This window comes from Orycteropus afer, unplaced genomic scaffold, assembly GCF_000298275.1.
Source record: "Orycteropus afer afer isolate SDZICR_OR568_19922 unplaced genomic scaffold, OryAfe1.0 scaffold00116, whole genome shotgun sequence".
Lineage (NCBI taxonomy): Eukaryota > Metazoa > Chordata > Mammalia > Tubulidentata > Orycteropodidae > Orycteropus > Orycteropus afer.
The window spans coordinates 7,499,508-7,517,831 of NW_006921703.1; the positions used below are offsets into that span (position 1 = coordinate 7,499,508).

General features: G+C 36.6%; 1 protein-coding gene across 1 annotated transcript in view; it reads left to right on the plus strand.

The window, feature by feature from the left end:
- Positions 1-6,511: 6,511 nt before the first annotated feature.
- Positions 6,512-18,324, plus strand: part of GLRB (glycine receptor beta) — a 171,690-nt gene continuing 159,877 nt past the window's right edge. The window contains exon 1 of the mRNA XM_007943980.2: positions 6,512-6,633. Coding sequence (XP_007942171.1) covers positions 6,512-6,633 — 122 coding nt within the window. The remainder of the gene's footprint in view (positions 6,634-18,324) is intronic.

Here is an 18,324-nt window from a genome sequence, read left to right on the forward strand (position 1 = left end):
TGTAGAAACCAAGCTGCTTCCACTTACCTTTTTGCCCCTAGAACTGGAGTCTTAATGTAGAAACAGGGTATTAATAATGAATATTGATATCTCCTTACCTTCCAATTGTACTACCTTTCATAAGTTAATTTCTCTTTTTAAGCCTTTGGTTTCTCATAAAAAACATAAGTATGAAGATAACTTGCAAAGATATGTTGAAGTTTTAAAGACATAATATATATGACATTCTTGCCTTGCCAGTTAATGTTGTTGTTGTTGTTATGTGCCATTGAATTAATTTCAACTCATAGCAACACTGTGTGAAAGAGTAGAACTGCCCTATGGATTGTCCAGGTTATAACCTTTGTGGGAGCAGTTTGCCAGGTCTTTTCTCCTGCAGAGCTGTTGGTGGGCTCAAACCACCAACCTTTTGCTTAGCAGCTGACAGCTTAACCATTGTGCCACCAGGGCCAATATTTGCAGTTAATAAACAATCAATAAAATGTAGCTATTATTGTTTCAAAGTTAGTTTAAAAAATAATAAGAGATTGAAGAATATTTTAGAGATAAGTTGCTGGGTGAGAAAAACACATGGAAGGGATCTTGGGTTAACAAAACATTTTCATTATTCTAACACATTAAAAGGGAGCTCTGGTAGCATAGTGCCTAAAGCACTTGACTGCTAACCAGAAGGCTGGCAGTTCAAACCCACTAGCCACTCCTGGGAAAGAAGGTTGGGCAATCTACTTCCGTAGTGATACTGCCTCAGAAACCCAAGGAGGGGTCGCTATGAGTCGGGTCTGATTCGATGGCACGTAACACCACCACCACCTTAAAATAGGCAACTCATCAACATCTTCTAACAAAAGTTTTACAGTCTTTTAAAATTCATGAATAAAACCAAAACCCACTGCTGTTGAGTTGATTCTGACTCATAGCGACATTGGAGGACAGACTAGAACTGCCTCATAGGGCCCCAAGGCTGTAAATCTATACAGAAGCAGACTGCCTCATCCTTCTCCTGTGGAGTAGCTAGTGGGTTCAAACCATATAGTATGAACAGTATATTATAAAGTGACCAATCATTCTTGTTTATATTTATATTCCCATCATCTATTTTTGAGAATATTTTTAAATGATAATTTGGGGAAAATAGGTGTATCTAAAACAGCTGAATACGCTCTTCATGAAAATATTTGATCATTTTAATGGCAGATAGACTGAAAGTTTGATGAAAAATTTCATGAGTGACTGTTAGGGATTGAATTCTGTCTCCCTCTCCTCTTCCAAATATGTTGAAGCCCTAATCCCTGTACCTCTGAATGTAATCTTATTTGAGGAAATAGAGTCCTTCTCGGAAGTTATTATCAATGAAATCAAAGGGCAGGTCCTAGTCTTAATCCATTTTGAATGGTGATTTATCTAAGAGGGGATTAGACACTTAAATACTCAGGGGGAAGACAGACATCATACGACAATGGAAGCAGAAAGAACTATAAGCAGCAAAGGAATGCCAGGGTCGTCATAAGCTACCAGAAAACAGGAGAAAGACATGGAACAGTCCCTCTCTCAAAGTTTCTGGAAGAAACTGACCTGGCAAATGCCCTACCTAATTTAGATTTCCAGCCTGTAAAATTGTGAGAAAATAAATTCCTATGATATCTACCTTGTGATAATTTTGTTAGGGTAGCCCTAAGGAGCTATGACAGTGACTATTACAATTGAAGCTAGCATGGAAAGAACAAATATGACTCATGTAGAGAAATTACATGAAAGAAATGAATTTTTATACTCAAGGGTAGTATTTTAAGGCTATTAGGCAGTAGCTCTGGTAGCATAGTGGCTAAGACACTTGCCTGCTAACCAGACGGCTGGCGGTTCAAACCCACCAGCCACTCCTCGGAAGGAAGGTTGGGCAATCCTACTTCCGTAGTGATACTGCCTCGGAAACCCAAGGAGGGGTCGCTATGAGTCAGGTTTGACTCGAGGGCACATAACAACAACAACAGGCAGTAGCAAAAGTGGTAAGTGCTTATGTTGTGTCAACAAATGACTTAGAGTAATCCTTCCTCTTCCAGTGGAGCTCTGGTGGTGTAGTACCTAAGGCATTTGACTGTTAATCAGAAGCCTGGTGGTTCAAGTCCACCAGTCATTACTTGGAAGGAAGATTGGGCAATCTACTTCCGTAGAGGTACTGCCTCAGAAATCCAAGGAAGGGTTGCTATGAGTCTGGATCCACTCAATGGCAGTGAGTTTGGTTTTGATTTTCTTTCAGTGTTTTATTTCTTAGTTTAACACAAGATATTTAAAGAAGATATTTATGTTTCGTGATCAAGTATAATAAAATTAATATTAGATCAAGTGAAGCTGGGTGCATAAGAAATATGGTTTCAGTAGGCTATTTTGACAGCAGTCTACATAAAAAGCAGAAAAAAGTATACAACAGAGTTCCATTCATTAAAAATCTGTTATCCCATTAAGCAAATAGAAAAAAAAAAGACAGTTTTCATGTTAATAGTGTTGCTATAACAAAGATATCACAAGTCTGTCACTTTAACAAACAAATTTGTTGTTAGGCATCTATTCATTAACATAACAAAGAAAACCTATTCTCAAATGAGATTATAATCATAGATGTAGAGACTAAGATTACGTATTTTTGGGAAACACAGTTCAAACCACAATGAGAATAATTATTTCTGGCTTCTCTTCTATTTACCCATGCCTTAACATAACCCATTTAGTTCTCAGATTAATCCTACAAGTTATATATTATCATTTTAATTACACTGTCAGGAAACTTGAAATTTAAACAAAAAGGTAACTTGGCCAAGATTTACTCATTTATTCAACATTATTCTAGGTACTCAGGCAACATCAATGGATATATATGTATATACATAAATATCCTTATTGAACTAATATTTTAGTGAGGAAAGAGGCAACACACATACTAGTAGTAAATTGTGTAATAGACGGTGATACATACTATGAAAAAAAAAAGAAAAGCAGGTAAAAGAGAATCAGAATCTTCAAACAGGGAACAGGTTGCACTTTTAAGTAATACTGTTTTATAAATATCCTTGAGGAGGTAACATCTGAGAAAAACCTTGAAGATGTGAGAGAGGTGGGCATGTGGCAATTTGGAAAAAGTATTTTAGGCAAAGCAAACACTGATATCAATAACCAAAGGTGGGATCATGCTTGTAATAGGCGAAACAACAAGGTCAGTGTGGCTGGAGTACAGGGAATAGAGCAGGAGGAGTCAGTTATTTTGATGGGGCCTTGCAGACCATTGTAAGCACCTTGGTTTTCCATTTGAGTGAAATAAAGAGTTATTGCTGGGTTTTGAGTTGAAGAGTGGCTAATCAAACATATGTTTTAAAAAGCTCACTCTGGCTGCGGTGTTGAGAATACCAGTGGTGGAGTGATTGCAATGGCGTAGGCAGGAAGATAGCTAGGAGGTTATGGCAATAATCCAAGTTAGAGATGATGGTGGCTCAATCCAGGTTTGTTGTAGGGAAGAAGGTTAGAAGTAGCTAGATTCTGGATATAATATTCATAGCCTGATCTGATTGGGGGTTCCAAATAGGAAAGCTTTTTAAATAAATTAATGATGAATGCTAATTCTAAGACAGCAGAATCTCTCATAGAGCATGATTGTATAGAGAGTGCATTCCACTCCCATATTCTAAGAGATGAAAAATATTTTAATAGATTTATCTGTAGGTCCACATTATAATACTAAGTGATTTCATACCTGAGACAATGCATACTGCAAGTACTTTCTTAATCAAAAGTCAATCAGGTATAAACTCTAGAGGCAATAGGAAACCCTTGTCTAAGACTATTGAAGAGCTGCGGTACAAAAGAAGGGCTAATTCTTAAATGAGGACAATAACTCAGTCGCTGCTATCAGAAAGCTGAGACCAAATCTAGCCCCTAAGCATGAAAATCACTGGCTTTGTGTCTCTGCTAAATTATTTTCTAGATTTGTAACACTAAGTAATTCTCTTAGTATGTCTGAGCTTCAGCTTCTTCATCTATAAAATGGAACGATGACATAAAACTTTCCCAGGATATTTTTGTGAGGGCCAAAGGGGAGAAGGCAAGTGAAAAGGCTTTGAATACCCTAAGTTCTTGCATATGTTGATTATGTAACAAATGTTAAAGTAACATCAGCAGCATGATTATGTGATTTTAACAATTTTGACCAATTTAAGCTTGCTTAGAAAGGTCATACTTTTAGAAACTATAAGTAAGATTCAGAGATGAACTCAGACGCCAGGTTTCTAGGCAAATGGTAAAATCACAGAAACTGTATTTTGTTTGGTTTGCTACAATAACGTCATTTGTTGCCCTTATTGCTAAAACCCAGCTCAATGAAAGCTTTTTTTTTTTCTGTACCAATACTGTTTCAAACTCTGTTCCCTTTAGTATCCTTAAAAGGGAAGACTGAATTTCTTCTGCTCTGAAACACCTCCAGTGCCCAGAGGGGAAGGTGTGACTTCCTCTTTCCCTTCGTCTGGATACTCTGGTCTCTCTAGTCCCGCAGTCCGGGTTCCAGGCGGCGCGGCCCGCTGTGCCCGCAGCGGCCAGACAGTGGCTGCGGACGCCCGACAGCGACGCGCCACGGCGCAGGCTCCTCGGCCTGAGCAGGCGCGTCAGCCCAGTTTGGCGGTCGCGCGGGCGGCGGGGACGCAGCTGCCCCCGCTCTGCTCTTGCTGCACCCCCGGCAGCCACCGCCTCCTCTGCCCGGAGGCACCGTGTCCTCCCAAGCGGCTGCGGGCAGAAACGCCTCCATGTAAGTGCCGGGGGTCTACTTAGGAGGGAGGGGCAGCAGAACACCGGGCATTTGGGGACGCGAGTGAATTCCTCTGCGGAAAGCCAGGGTCAAGAGCGGAGTGGTGGAGGCGCAGGGAGCATTGCGGCGTGCAGGAGAGAAGCGAGCGCTGCCCGGCGCGGGGGACGGCGCGGGTGCCCAAGCAGCTACAGCCGGCACCGGTGTGGTGGTGTCCGCGGAGACGCTCGGGATGGAGGGGTGGAGAGGGCCAGGGCAATTGACAAATGCAAGGTTGGTAGGGAGGGCTTCTTGTGTTGTTTTGATTGTCGAGAACCTCTAGTACTGAAGCTGTTCCCTTTGAAAGGTTGAGTGTAAAGACGGAGAGCAGAGCTTTGAATTTTTAGTCCCCTTCTAACTATTAGGACAGCTCCCCTGTTTTCTTGGGAAAGGATGTGAAGGCAGGAGAAGTACCTGCTGCTGAGGGCGAAGGTGACTGGAAGCAGGTGCCACTATAGGGTGGGGGAAGGGAGCGTCCAATGCTGTAAGTTGGCCGAGGAGAGCCTACTGCTGTTGCTGTGGTTCTGATAAGTACCCCACTCCCCAACCCCGTAGCCCTTCAGTTTTGGAGTCAGGGAAGAAGACCTGGTTTAGTCTTCTGGATGTAAAGGATAAACGTACGAAAAAAGAATTACTGGGAAAAAGATTTATAAACGATGGGACATAGGAGAAGGAAATTCATAACGGTGAGATTGGCTTTAAGTTAGTATTGAGAAATATGACAAATCTCTTATTATTCTGCAGGAAAAAAATGAAGAAGAAACAATTTATAGGTTGAAAATGAAAGATATTTAACCAGAAGTGGTTAAAATATTCCATGGGTAGTAAACGCTTAAAGTTTTTTTTTTTTTTTTTTCGACGCAGGAGATTTTGGCAAGACTATAATTCTCATTTGAGCATGGAATATGTTATTAAAATGGGGCTAAGAAGATTATTTGGAAGGGTATGACCATACTTGCTGTTTATTTCACATATTACCTAGAATTTCTGGAGTAATCTTTTGATGATAAATGTTTGTATCACATATAGTAGGGAAGCTAAAAAGCTGACTTAAATTAATACACACTTTTTTATTTTATTTTTTGCAAAAGGGTTCATCTTTGTTGTCTGCACCTTTTATGTGCAAAAAAATACTTGCAAATTTAGTGTGTATGACTAAAAACATTATGAATTTAGAGTAAGAAACTCTTTGATCCTAATATTTTTTCTCTTATCTCTGTCATTACTTTAATACTTAGAACTATTTTCCTTTAAGACAATTTTTTTAAATACGTGCAAAATTTAAACAATATAGACAAAAAACAAACAAAAATACTTCAAATATGTTAGCCACATTAATGCTGTTAAACATCCTTTACATATATTGATAGACTGCAATTCAATATAAATTTACTTTTATATTTTGCAAAAGTTATGCACAGTAACCTTTTATACCTCATTGGGGTCTTGCTTTTCATGAGCTATTGTCTAAACTAACTTTCACTACTAAACTATCACACACAATACAAACTTTAAATATATTGTTGAAATATAACCACATAGGGTTGAGTGAGGATTTGATATCAAAATGTACTTGCCCATTGGGTTGTAATAATCATACTTCTTGAAGAGACAATCATATGGTTATTTGCTTTATAGGTGTAAGTATTTTCTTGTTCTCTCTTGTAGATCCATCTGCTGAAACTTTTCAAGATGAGGTTCTTACTGGCGATTGCCTTTTTTATTTTGCTTTCCTTGTGGGTTGAAGAAGCCTATTCTAAAGAGAAGTCTTCAAAGAAAGGGAAGGGGAAAAAGAAGCAGTATCTATGCCCATCGTATGTTCTTCATGTCTTATATTCTTATATGGAGAAATACATTATTGCATTTTTAATAAAAGTAAGGTGCTTTACTAAGATACCTATCAGCAAAAGTTTTCTTATTAGAATGAATATGCACCCATTTGTTGTGTAAGTGGAAAATGACAATGTCAAGGTTGGCTTTGAGTGTGATAATTCATTCCCAGTGTTAAAGGTAAAGTTGTATAAAGGTTTGTTCATGTCGTAGGCTTATATGATTTTTATACTTCTTTTATAGAATTAGAAAGCAAAGTTACTATTTCTGTCTATCCTAAATATACAGCTTTAATTGGGTACTGAGATTCTATGTTTTGAGCAAATTCTAGTTCAAAGAGTTGATTTTTTAAAAAATGTAGTCCTAAAAATAAACATCCTGAGAAGATAGCTAAGCTATGATCTTAGATCTGTTTAGTTTATATTGATGATTCCAGAAGAGAACTCACACAGTAGATGAATTTCCTATTTTAACCTTTTTTTTTGTTAAAGGAATTGTATTGGGAAATTGGCATATTTCTTTCTTAAAAATCATTAAACGTGTGATGTTACTTGTAGAAATAAAATCTAAATCTAAAATCTTACCTCCACCATACCACATTCCTTCCAAAAAATTTTAAGAAAAGAGACAAAGTTTTGTGATTTGGATGCTTTGTTTGCTTGTTTTTTTGTAGGAAGGTTTGATATTACTGGTGAATGACAGTAAATAATACCCAACTGTTAGAGCATTTGAACCGTACATAAATAAATGACTTTCCCATAATATATGGTGCTTTTAGGCAATAATGCAGCATAGAATAAAAATTAAGTTCTTATTACCAGGCATTTTATTCCTAAGACTTGTTGAATATTATATTGGTGGCGAGTAAGATACTATCTATTCTAGCATCATTATTTAAATGTAGATTATTGTACTTATAAAGATATTCTGGGAAGTATATATTGTAAAGAAAAGACAATATTTGGAATTGGGATTTTGGAATGAGTATTTGTATGAACATGTGAGACTGCGTCATGATCCGTATAAAATTTAGCACTAAATAAAGTTCCATATTAAGAGATATCTGCTAATTTTCAGTTTTAATAGTCGTGTTTATTCCACTGCTGCACAATCTAATACCAGTGCCTAATTCCTGGGTGCATGACTTGCTTTCCTTGAGTGATATTCACATGGCTCTTCTTAGCCACCTTCCAAGTTGGCGTCTAGCATCTGATGGGGACAGGTTCAGTAATAACCATAAGCTGCAATTATCACTACTCTTCAATGTTACAGATTTTGGCGTGCAACTAGGGGATTAGTATTTTTAGGGAACCAGACATTGTTGAGCCTTACTCTTCCCAAGTGAAAGGACACATTTTCCTTTCAGATAGTCTTCATATTAACCTTTTTTTTTTTTTTTTTTTTTAATGAGTACTGACATACTGATACAAGCTGGTGTATATGTCTTGTAGTCATGGTGATTCTATGTGGGATGTCAAGCCATCTTCAGACAGATTTCTGTATATAGGATGCCCAGAGGACTCATGTTTGTTTTTTTTTCCTCTCAATGAATTTCGTGTATTAAAGAGTTCTGAAGGTGGAAACAGCAAGTCTTATAACTATCATATATATTATAAGAGTCTTTTAGAGAACTCTTACATGCCTTTTCAGAATCACATTATAAGATCGCCTTAATTACAAACTGTATCCAACATATAGTGAATAGGTGAAACAGAATATAGTGAATATATGAGACACTTGCAATGTCTATAATCTCCTTGAAAAGAATTTTTAGTGAAATTTAGTAGATAGAGAGTGAAACAGTCAGATTCTTTTTTGGTAAATAAGGAAATCTTTGTAAGGGCCAATATATACCTGGTAAGCACTTATCATAGTATTTTAGGTATGTTGAGTAGTTCATTACAGTTTTATTTTTGAAATTCTCTGTTATAGTTTTCCATTTTATTTATTTTATAGCTATGAGGGTAAAGCTTATGTATCTTTATTTTCAAAATATTAATAATTTCAATGGTGATGCTGCCAAAAAACTAGCTCAATAAAAGAAAGAAATTGGAGAATTAGATTTGTATTATCTATTTATATTTTTAATAAGTAATAATAGTATTAGTGAACATTATTATGCCATATAATAAATATAAATAAATATTAATAAAAATATTTTATTAAGAATTATTCTGATCTGATTATTAGTGAATTATGAACTTCAGATGGCTAGGATTTTCCCTATATATAATTACATCTATAATATCACATTTCTTGAGATATGCTGAATAAGAATCTCTGCTATAATACTGTACTGTGAAAGGATATGCAGATTATTTGTATCTCAGAAAATGATCCAGTTTATCTTGTTAAAATTGATTAGGCATAAAATATCTTGATTGATTAAGAGGAATAATTGAGATTATTTTGCCTAGCTGGTAGATAGACTATCATAATACTCTTGAATATGGTGAAATTCTTACCTAGTGCTATTTTGATATATTAAAACATTTTTTTTTTCTTTGAGCAGAGGTGAGGAGGTAATGGGAGTATATATTCATATGAAGTTAGTATGTTGTAGAAATATAGCAAGTATGAGTGAAATCATCAAGTTTTACTGTTACAACTTTTCCCCTTAAAAACTCTTAAGTAGAAGGATAAATGATTTTAAATGTAAGAGAAATAATAGTAAATAAAAAGTTTAATATTCATGGATATAATTTTTATACTCAGCTTGATTCATATTGTAAATATTTCCTGGCTGTTACATTTTTAAAAATTCACATTGTTTCAATATTCTAGAAAATTACAAATTTGTGCTATTATTTACTGCCTTGGAAACCCAAGGAGGGGTTGCAATGAGTCCATGGCAAATAACAACAACAACATTATTGTTATGTTTTTTATTTATATATAAAGCAGCAATAGCAAGTTGACAAACTACATGCTAAGTCTTCTGCCAAAAATTTTAGAAATTTAATATGTATTAATAAATAAGAATAAACTTTAAATTAGGAAAAGTATTTTAAACAAGTCCTTAGATACAGTTACCTTTTCTTCCTTCTTTTTTTTTAACAGCTTGAATTTAACTTTGGCCTTAACTTGTTTTTCTTTACCCTGATTTTATATAAATTCTGCCTAAGTGGTCTTGTCCAAATCCATAATAACCATTTACTCGTTGCTGTTGGGTGACATCCAGTCAACTCTGAATCATAGAACCTCCAAGTGACAGAGTAGAATTTCCCTATAGGGTTTTCTTGGCTGTCATCTTTATGGAAGCAGATTGCCAGGTCTTTCTCCCATGGAGCCACTGGATGAATTTGAACTACCATCCTTATGGTTAGCGACTGAGCATTTAACTATTTGTGCCACCACGGCATTTTTTCATTGTTGAATAAATTAGATATCCATGTTGGACTTCTCTGAAGAGCTCCACATCCATACATTCAACATTATAACCTGGCTGTTCCATAATGACCTTAATGAAAATGATGAAGCTTGAATTCAGAACTCCTCCCCTCCTAGTGGGAGCTCTGGTGACATAGTGCTGAAGGCATTTGACTGCTTACCAGAACGTTGGCAGTTCAAACCCACAGCCACTCCTTGGAAGGAATGTTGGGGAATCTACTTCCGTAGTAGAGTGTTTCCTTTCTCACAAATGACACCATCACCTCCTTTGCCATTCAAGCTAAAACCCTGGGGGTGAGGGGTGGTCATTGACTTCATTTTCTACCTTAGCTTGTGAAATTCAGTAGTAAGCAAGACACGTCAATTCAGTCTTTACCATTGGGCTATAGCCTTCATTTTCATCCATGAAGAGACTGTTTTAGTTACCCTCTCCACACATCTACTGCAGACTTCCTGCTTCTTATTCCTCTTCTTCTGATTCATATTCCATACTGACCCCAGAGTCTATTTTGTATTTCTTAAATCTAGTCAAATCATTCCAATGCTCAAGCCCTTTAAAGAATTCCATAGGTTTTGGGATAAAGCTATAATTTCTTGACTCAGCACAAGATTCTTGTTGAACCGGCCCCTGATACCTCTATCAGAGTCTTCCCCATCCCAATTCTCAACACATGGGTGAAATTTCATACACTCTTGTTCTTTTATACCTCTGCAGTTATTTAAAAACACTCATCCTTCCCCTTGTTTCTTTGGAGTGGTGGTGTCTAAGTCCATGGCTATATCTACCATTTATTCATTATTGACATCAGTCCAGATCTCTCTGAAGATCCCTGCAACCATACATCCAATATTTCAACCTAGTTGTCTCATAGTGATCCCAAATACAACGCAGACTCTATTACAGTAAAATCTGCAAAAACTGGGACCTATGCAAGGCAGAAACCTGTCAGAGAAGGAAAACTCAATTTTTTTTTGCACTAAAATGAGTGATAGAAAAATAGTAAGACAACACTCTCTCAAAGGCAGAAAACTTATGAGACCTGGAAAAATAAGGCAGTCCTACTGAATTCCGGCTCTCATAGGTTTCACTGTATATTATCTTCTTTGAGAAACCTTTCCTAATCTTGACATTCTATTTTAGATATGCTTTATATACTCTATGCTTCCATAGCTCCCTAATTGCTTATCATAATTACCACACTGTAGGCTAATCATCATGTAATAGTCTCCTTTCCCAATTAGATTGTAAGTTCCTTGAGAGTAGTGTCTTATTTGACTCAGTCACTGAGGTCCAGCATAGTGCCTAACACAATGTATACATGTCATAAATTTGTTTAAGTTAATTAATAAAATCCTAAGATTTTTGACTATTACAAGTCATTAAATCTTAATATTACCAAGATATTTAAGAATAACTTACACCATCTCTGTGGAGAATATTTAGAAATATGATCTCATTAAAAGGCAAACTAAGTAGACTAGCAACTAGGCAATTATTAGAATATTTTCAAACTGGTTGATGTTTCCTGCTGAGATTTTGGCTTCATCATACTCAATATTCTATGAATGACTTAGCTAAGACTACACAGAAGAACGGCATCCAAACTGAGTATAATGTGATGTTGTGACATACAGTGAGTATATGAGATTGAGTATATGAGACAGATTGGGATCCAAAATCATCTTGAAAGGCTAAAGTTATTGGCTGAATCTAACAAGGTTAAATCTTAAATTTCATTTTGGTCCTGAAATCACTTATGCAAGTGATTTCAGGACCAAATGTACATAACTTCAGAAGCACATTTGTAAGATATTGGATAATAAATTGCTGTTGTTGTTATGTGCCGTCAAGTGAGACCCGACTCATAGTGACCCCTACTTGGGTTTCTGCGGCAGTATCACTACGGAAGTAGATTGCCCAACCTTCCTTCCGAGGAGTGGCTGGTGGGTTTGAACCTCCAGCCTTCTGGTTATCAGTCAAGTGCCTTAGGCACTATGCTACCAGAGCTCCTTGGATAATAAGTATAACAGTAAATATTAGATAACATTATAATCATGATATGAAGGAAGATAGATATAAGGTACTTAAGAATGATATTAATGTTTTTTATTTCACTAATTCTGTATTAGAGATATCATTCAAGGCAAGGAGTATGGCGATTTCTTCACTATGCTGCTCAGAATATTTTCAAGAGAAGGAATAAGGATAGGTAAGGTAATTGAGATAATGGCATATGAGGAAGGGCTGAGGGAACTGATGTATTTGAAAGTTGTATTCAATTTTTGAATAACTGTGATATAGATGAGAAAGTATACTTGCTACTTGGCATCAAGAGTTGAAACTAGGACTAATGGATAGTAGCTATCAGAAGGATATTTTTGGCTCCAAATTAGGAAAAACATTCAAATAGCATTCTGCCTAGATATAATTGACTGGAAAGGGAGGAGGTAGTGGGTTAACTGTAACTGGAGGCACTCAGGCATGCAGGAATGTGTTAGAGAAAATTTGAACCTGGCATAGGTGGTTAGACTAGATGTTCTATTTAAGTTCATTTGAAGTTGTGAGATTTTTAATAGTATGTGATTCTAAGGCCTTGCATTTGATTACAGCGTTATGATTATCCAATAGCTGAACAATATAGAAAGAACGATTTTTTCAGACAAAATCTTCTCAATGTGATTTTATTAGTTATTTTGTTCACACACAAAACAATTTTGATGTATAAAAGTGTTTGATACCTGTTATGAGAAACTTTTTTTTTGTTTCCTTCAGAGAGATATTGTACTATTTAATGATAGCATGTCTGCACATCATTTATGATAAGAAAAGTCTGGATACTACTAGTATATGATGTAATTTAATAATTATGTTGTTGTTGTTGTTGTTTGCTGTCGAGTCATCCCCGACTCATAGCGACCCCTCCTTGGGTTGCCAAGGCAGTATCACTACAGAAGTAGATTGCCCAACCTTCCTTCCGAGGAGTGGCTGGTGGGTTTGAACCGCCGGCCTTCTGGTTAGTAGTCAAGTACCTTAGGCACTATGCTACCAGAGCTCATAATAATTTAGTATTCATAATCACATGTTGTTTAAGTATTATTTTAAGGATTTTATTCCTATTCTGACTTCTTTACCTACTATTAATTAACAGGGTAGATTGACTTCAGTTTGGTGTCAGTTTCCTACTTTCTAGTGGAAATATTCAAGACAAATACATAGGCAAATAATAAAAGTTTTATTGGAAAAGAATATGGAGCTCTGGTGGCATAGTGCCTAAGACATTTGCCTGCTAACCAGAAGACTGGTGGTTCAAACCCACTAGCCACTCCTCAGAAGGAAGATTGGGCAATCTACTTCCATAGTGATACCGCCTCAGAAACCCAAGGAGGGGTCGCTATGAGGAGAATCCAACTCGATGGCAGTGAGTTTTTTTTTCCTCTTAAATCTATAAAATAGATACAGTTGAAAATTATATTATTATCATATCCAGATCTCATCTTTCACTAATGTCTAGTCAGATATTTACTAATTAACCATTGAAAATTCCATTTTAATGACATGCTTTTATTTTGCAGTGTATTAAATTCATGATTTTCCCTTTCCAAATAATTTCTCAGATTTTGAAATCAGCAACCTTATTATTCCAGTTACTTGGACACAAAGTTTAAATGGAATCTACCTTTCTAAAATTATCTCTTGTATCTGTCATGTTCAAGTTTTTCTTCATTTGCATTTCCTCTTACAACATATCTGTTTCAATGGTTTCCTAAATATTCACCCTGTGTTACCTCTACTCATTATAATCCGTTTTAACATACAGCTTCCACTTTTATTTAATGTTATTATGTTGAAGACACCTTAATGTCTACTTGCTTGTTGGCTCAAGTGCAAACTCTTTACCTGAATTTTCAAGGTCCTTTCTAATTGAGTTCTATTTTCTATTCTAAGCTTTATTTGAAACTACTTCTTTTAGAAAGGCTGATCAGCTCCCTCTGCTTATCTTTCTCTTGCACTGTTTATGTTTAGATGTATTTATGTGTGGAATGACAACATTCTGCTCAATTTGTGCAGACCTCACAAGCCTTTCACGTCTCATCTCAGATATCATCTTCCCTTAAGAACCTTTATTTTTCTTTTATAATTAGAAATGTCAGTTGAGAATAAGGTTAAGAGGAATAAATAACATGCTGCCACTTTTTAAAATTATGAGGCCTTGGATATTGATGACAATGCAATGTTTGTTGTTAGAAGTGCCATCGAGTCAGCTCTGACTCATAGCAACCCTCTGTATAGCAGAAAGAAACACTGTGCGGTCCTGCCCCATCCTCACAATCCTTGCTGTGCTTGGGGCCATCCTTGTGGCCACTGTGTAAATCCATCTTGTTAAGGGCCTTCCCATTTTTTGCTGACTCTCTACTTTAGCTTGATACCCTTCTCCAGGGAATGGTTCCTTCTGACAACATGACCAAAGTAGGTGAGATGAAGTCAGGCCATTCTCACTTCTAAGGAACATTCTGGCTGCACTTCTTCCAGGACAGATTTGTTTGTTCTTCTGTCGGTCCATGGTACTTTGATAATTCTTTGCCAACACAAAAGAAGCATCATCTCTTCTTCAGTCTTCCTTATTCATTGTCCAGCTTTCACATGCATATGAGGTGATTAAAAATACCATGACTTTATTTTTTGGGTTAGACTCACTTTAGTCTTCAAAGTGACATCTTTGCTCTTCAACAATTTAAAGAGGTCTTTTGCAACAGATTTGCCCAGTGCAGTATGATGCCTGATTTCCTGACTGCTGCTTGTATGGGTGTTGAATGTAGATCTAAGAAAAATGAAATCTGTGACGCTTCATTCAATCTTTTCTCCACTAATCATGATGTTGCTTATTGGTCCAGTTGTGAGGAATATTTTTCTTTATGTTGAGATGTAATCCAAACTGAAGACTGTAGTCTTTGATCTTCATCAGTAATTGCTTCAAGTCATCTTCACTTTCAGCAAGCAAGGTTGTGTCATATGCATATCTCAAGTTGTTAATGAGTCTTCCTCCAATCCTGATGGTACATTCTTCTTCATATAGTCCAGCTTCTTGGATTATTTGCTCAGCATATGGATTGAATACATATGGTGAAATGATACCGCCTTAAGGCATACCCTTCTTGATTTTAAACCATGCAGTGTCCCCTTGGTCTGTTCAAATGACAGTCTCTTGGTCCATGTGCAGATTCCTCATGAGTGCAATTATGTGTTCTAGAATTCCCATTCTCTGCAATGTTATCCATAATTTGTTATGATCCACACAGTTGAATGCCTTTGCATAGTCAGTAAAACACAGGTAAATGGCTTTCTGGTATTCTTTGCGCTCAGCAAAAACCATCTGACAGCAGTGATAGCCTTTGTTCCTTGTCCTCTTCTGAATCCAGCTTGCATTTCGGGAAGTTCTTTGTTAATATCCTGCTACAACCATTTTTGAATTATCTTCAGTAAAATTTTACTTGTGTCTGATATTAATGATATTGTTCGATGATTTCCACATTCTGTTGGATCACCTTTCTTTGGAATGGGTACAAATATGAATCTCTTACAGTCAGTTGGCCAGGTAGCTGTCTTCCAAATTTCTTGACATAAATGTGAAAGTATCTCCAGTGCTGCATCTGTTTGTTAAAGTATTTCATTGTATTTAAAGTATTTCGTCAATTCCTGGAAGCTTGTTTTTGCTAATTCCTTCAGTGCAGCTTTGACTTCTCTCAATAACATTGGTTCTTGATCAAAGGCTACCTCCTGAAATGGTTGAACATAGACCAGTTCTTTTTGGGGCAGTGACTGTGTATTCCTTCAATTTTCTTTTGAAGCTTCCTGCATTGTTCAATATTTTGCCAATAGAATCCTTCTATATTGCAAATTGAGGCTTGGGTTTTTTCTTCAGTTCTCTCAGCTTGAGAAATGCTGAGCTTGTTCTCCCCTTTTAGTTTTCTAGCTTCAGGTGTTTGCACATTTCATAACAATACTCTCTTCTCAAGCTACCCTTTGAAATTGTCTGTTCAGCTCTTGTATTGCATAATTTCTTCCATTTGCTTTAGAAAGGGGAAAAAAAAAAGTGTTAGTGTCATTGTGGGTGTACCACTTTTGGAGCATTGTATTCCATTCTGGTTGTCAAGTTTATGACAGTGTTACATGAGTTTATTCAGAGAATCATGAACATAATTTGAAAGACCTTGGGAGTCATTCAAGTGTTCTTTGATTGATGGTAATGTGGTAGTTTTCTTTGAAGAATAGAAATTACCTGAGGGATTGTGATGTTAGGTGGATTAACCTTCTTCTGTCTCTAAACTCAAGGCATAGAACTAAGAGCAAGGAGAGAAATGTAGAGGAAGACAAGTTCAATTTTAAAGGGTATGATAGAGTTGTCCAAAGAGAAAATGCGGTTCCTTAAGACATTCCTTATCACTAAAGTGATTGAACATAGATTCATTACAAATTTTAAAGAGAATTCAAGCATCAGTGGGAGATTATATTAGCAAATTAAAAGTCCTTTTCACCCTAAAATTTCATTAGCCCATGATTAGTGAAACCCCCTCTTCTGGGCCCAGAATCATTTTTTTTGCCCATACAGCATTGTTGTTGTTGTTATGTGCCGTCGAGTCAGACCCGACTCATAGCGACCCCTCCTTGGGTTTCCGAGGCAGTATCACCATGGAAGTAGATTGCCCCGTCTTCCTTCCGAGGAGTGGCTGGTGGGTTTGAACCGCCAGCCTTCTGGTTAGCAGTCAAGTGCTTTAGGCACTACGCTACCAGAGCTCCCCTATACAGCATTAAGTACTGTTTACATGGTGTCTTTTGTTTTTCAGTTGAACTATGTATGAAGTGCTATCTCTCAATAAATAAATAAATGTAAATACTGCAGATGAGATGAATATACATACTTTTATATTGTGCCTATTTCAAAACTCTTTGAATGAATACAAGCTCTATTTATGTTTGCTAAATCAAATACAATGAAATGGAGATGGGTGACTGATTATATGGAAAAAATCTAAGTTAATCTTTTGATGGTTCAGTGGCTCATTGACACGATGGGGAGGTAATACCTCCTCCTGAAATATTGTTTAAAATTTACTTTGCATGTCTATTGGAGCTCTGGTGGCATAGTGCCTAAGGCACTTGACTGCTAACCAGAAGGCTGGCAGTTCAAACCCACCAGCCACTCCTCAGAAGGAAGGTTGGGCAATCTACTTCCGTAGTGATATTACCTCAGAATCCAAAGGAGAGGTTGCTGTGATCAGATCTGACTTGACAGCAGTGAGTTTGGTTTGGTTTGGTTTGCATGTCTACTAAATCATGAATGAACAAGTCATTGTCATGCAGAGAGAAAAAGACTACTGTATCTCAATTATGTTGTTGCTGATGGATTGTATGACCTTTAATATGTCACTTAATCTATCTGGGTCTCAGTTTTCTAATTTGTATAGTGAAAAGTTTGACCTCAGTAGCCTTCTAATGTTATTCATTCATTCATTCCTGGGAACTATGTCTCTCATGATAAAATAAATATTTTTTTAATGATTATTTTATTACCTTTACTTTAGGAACTCTTTTCCGTGTTTGCCAGGAAAATTAACAAAATTAATTTTTTAATTAATATTTTGAGTGAATCAGTCTTAACTAATGAGAAAAAGTACACTAAATTCTATTTCTTAACAAAATTAATTATGAGAGAATCTAATTTCAGAGTTTACTTACCAAAATATCGGTATTTAACTGCATACCAAAGTAGAATAATAATATATGTGGAAAGTGATGTTTTCTGCCTTCTCGGTGTAACAAATTTTCAAAAATTAAGGATTTTGAAAATAAAGATGTAAGAAGTTATGGATTTTTTAGAACTACATGTCTTTTTTTTTTTTTTAAGAGCTTGTTTTACATTCAACATCATGTGTACATTTAGTTTCATTCCCCTTTCGCCATGTCCAACCCTAACCCAGTCTCCTCTCATCCCTACCCTGCAAACCTCCCACTGTGTCCCTCATAACTATGCACTCCTGTTTGTCCTGCATTTCCTCAGTTTGAATGCTGGTTCTCTGATGTCCCATGGTCTATTGCTCTAAGGGATGTATTACCATTGAGTGTGTGGGTGCGGCATCCTAGGTTGAGTGGTCTGTGTGTACATCTTGTTAACTATTGGGCTGAGAGCCCACCCCTGGGGGTGAGTTTTATTCCAGGTGCCGAATGTATTTCAGGGCCATAGTATTGGGAGTCTCACCAGATTTCATCTGACCAGTAATTCTGGTCA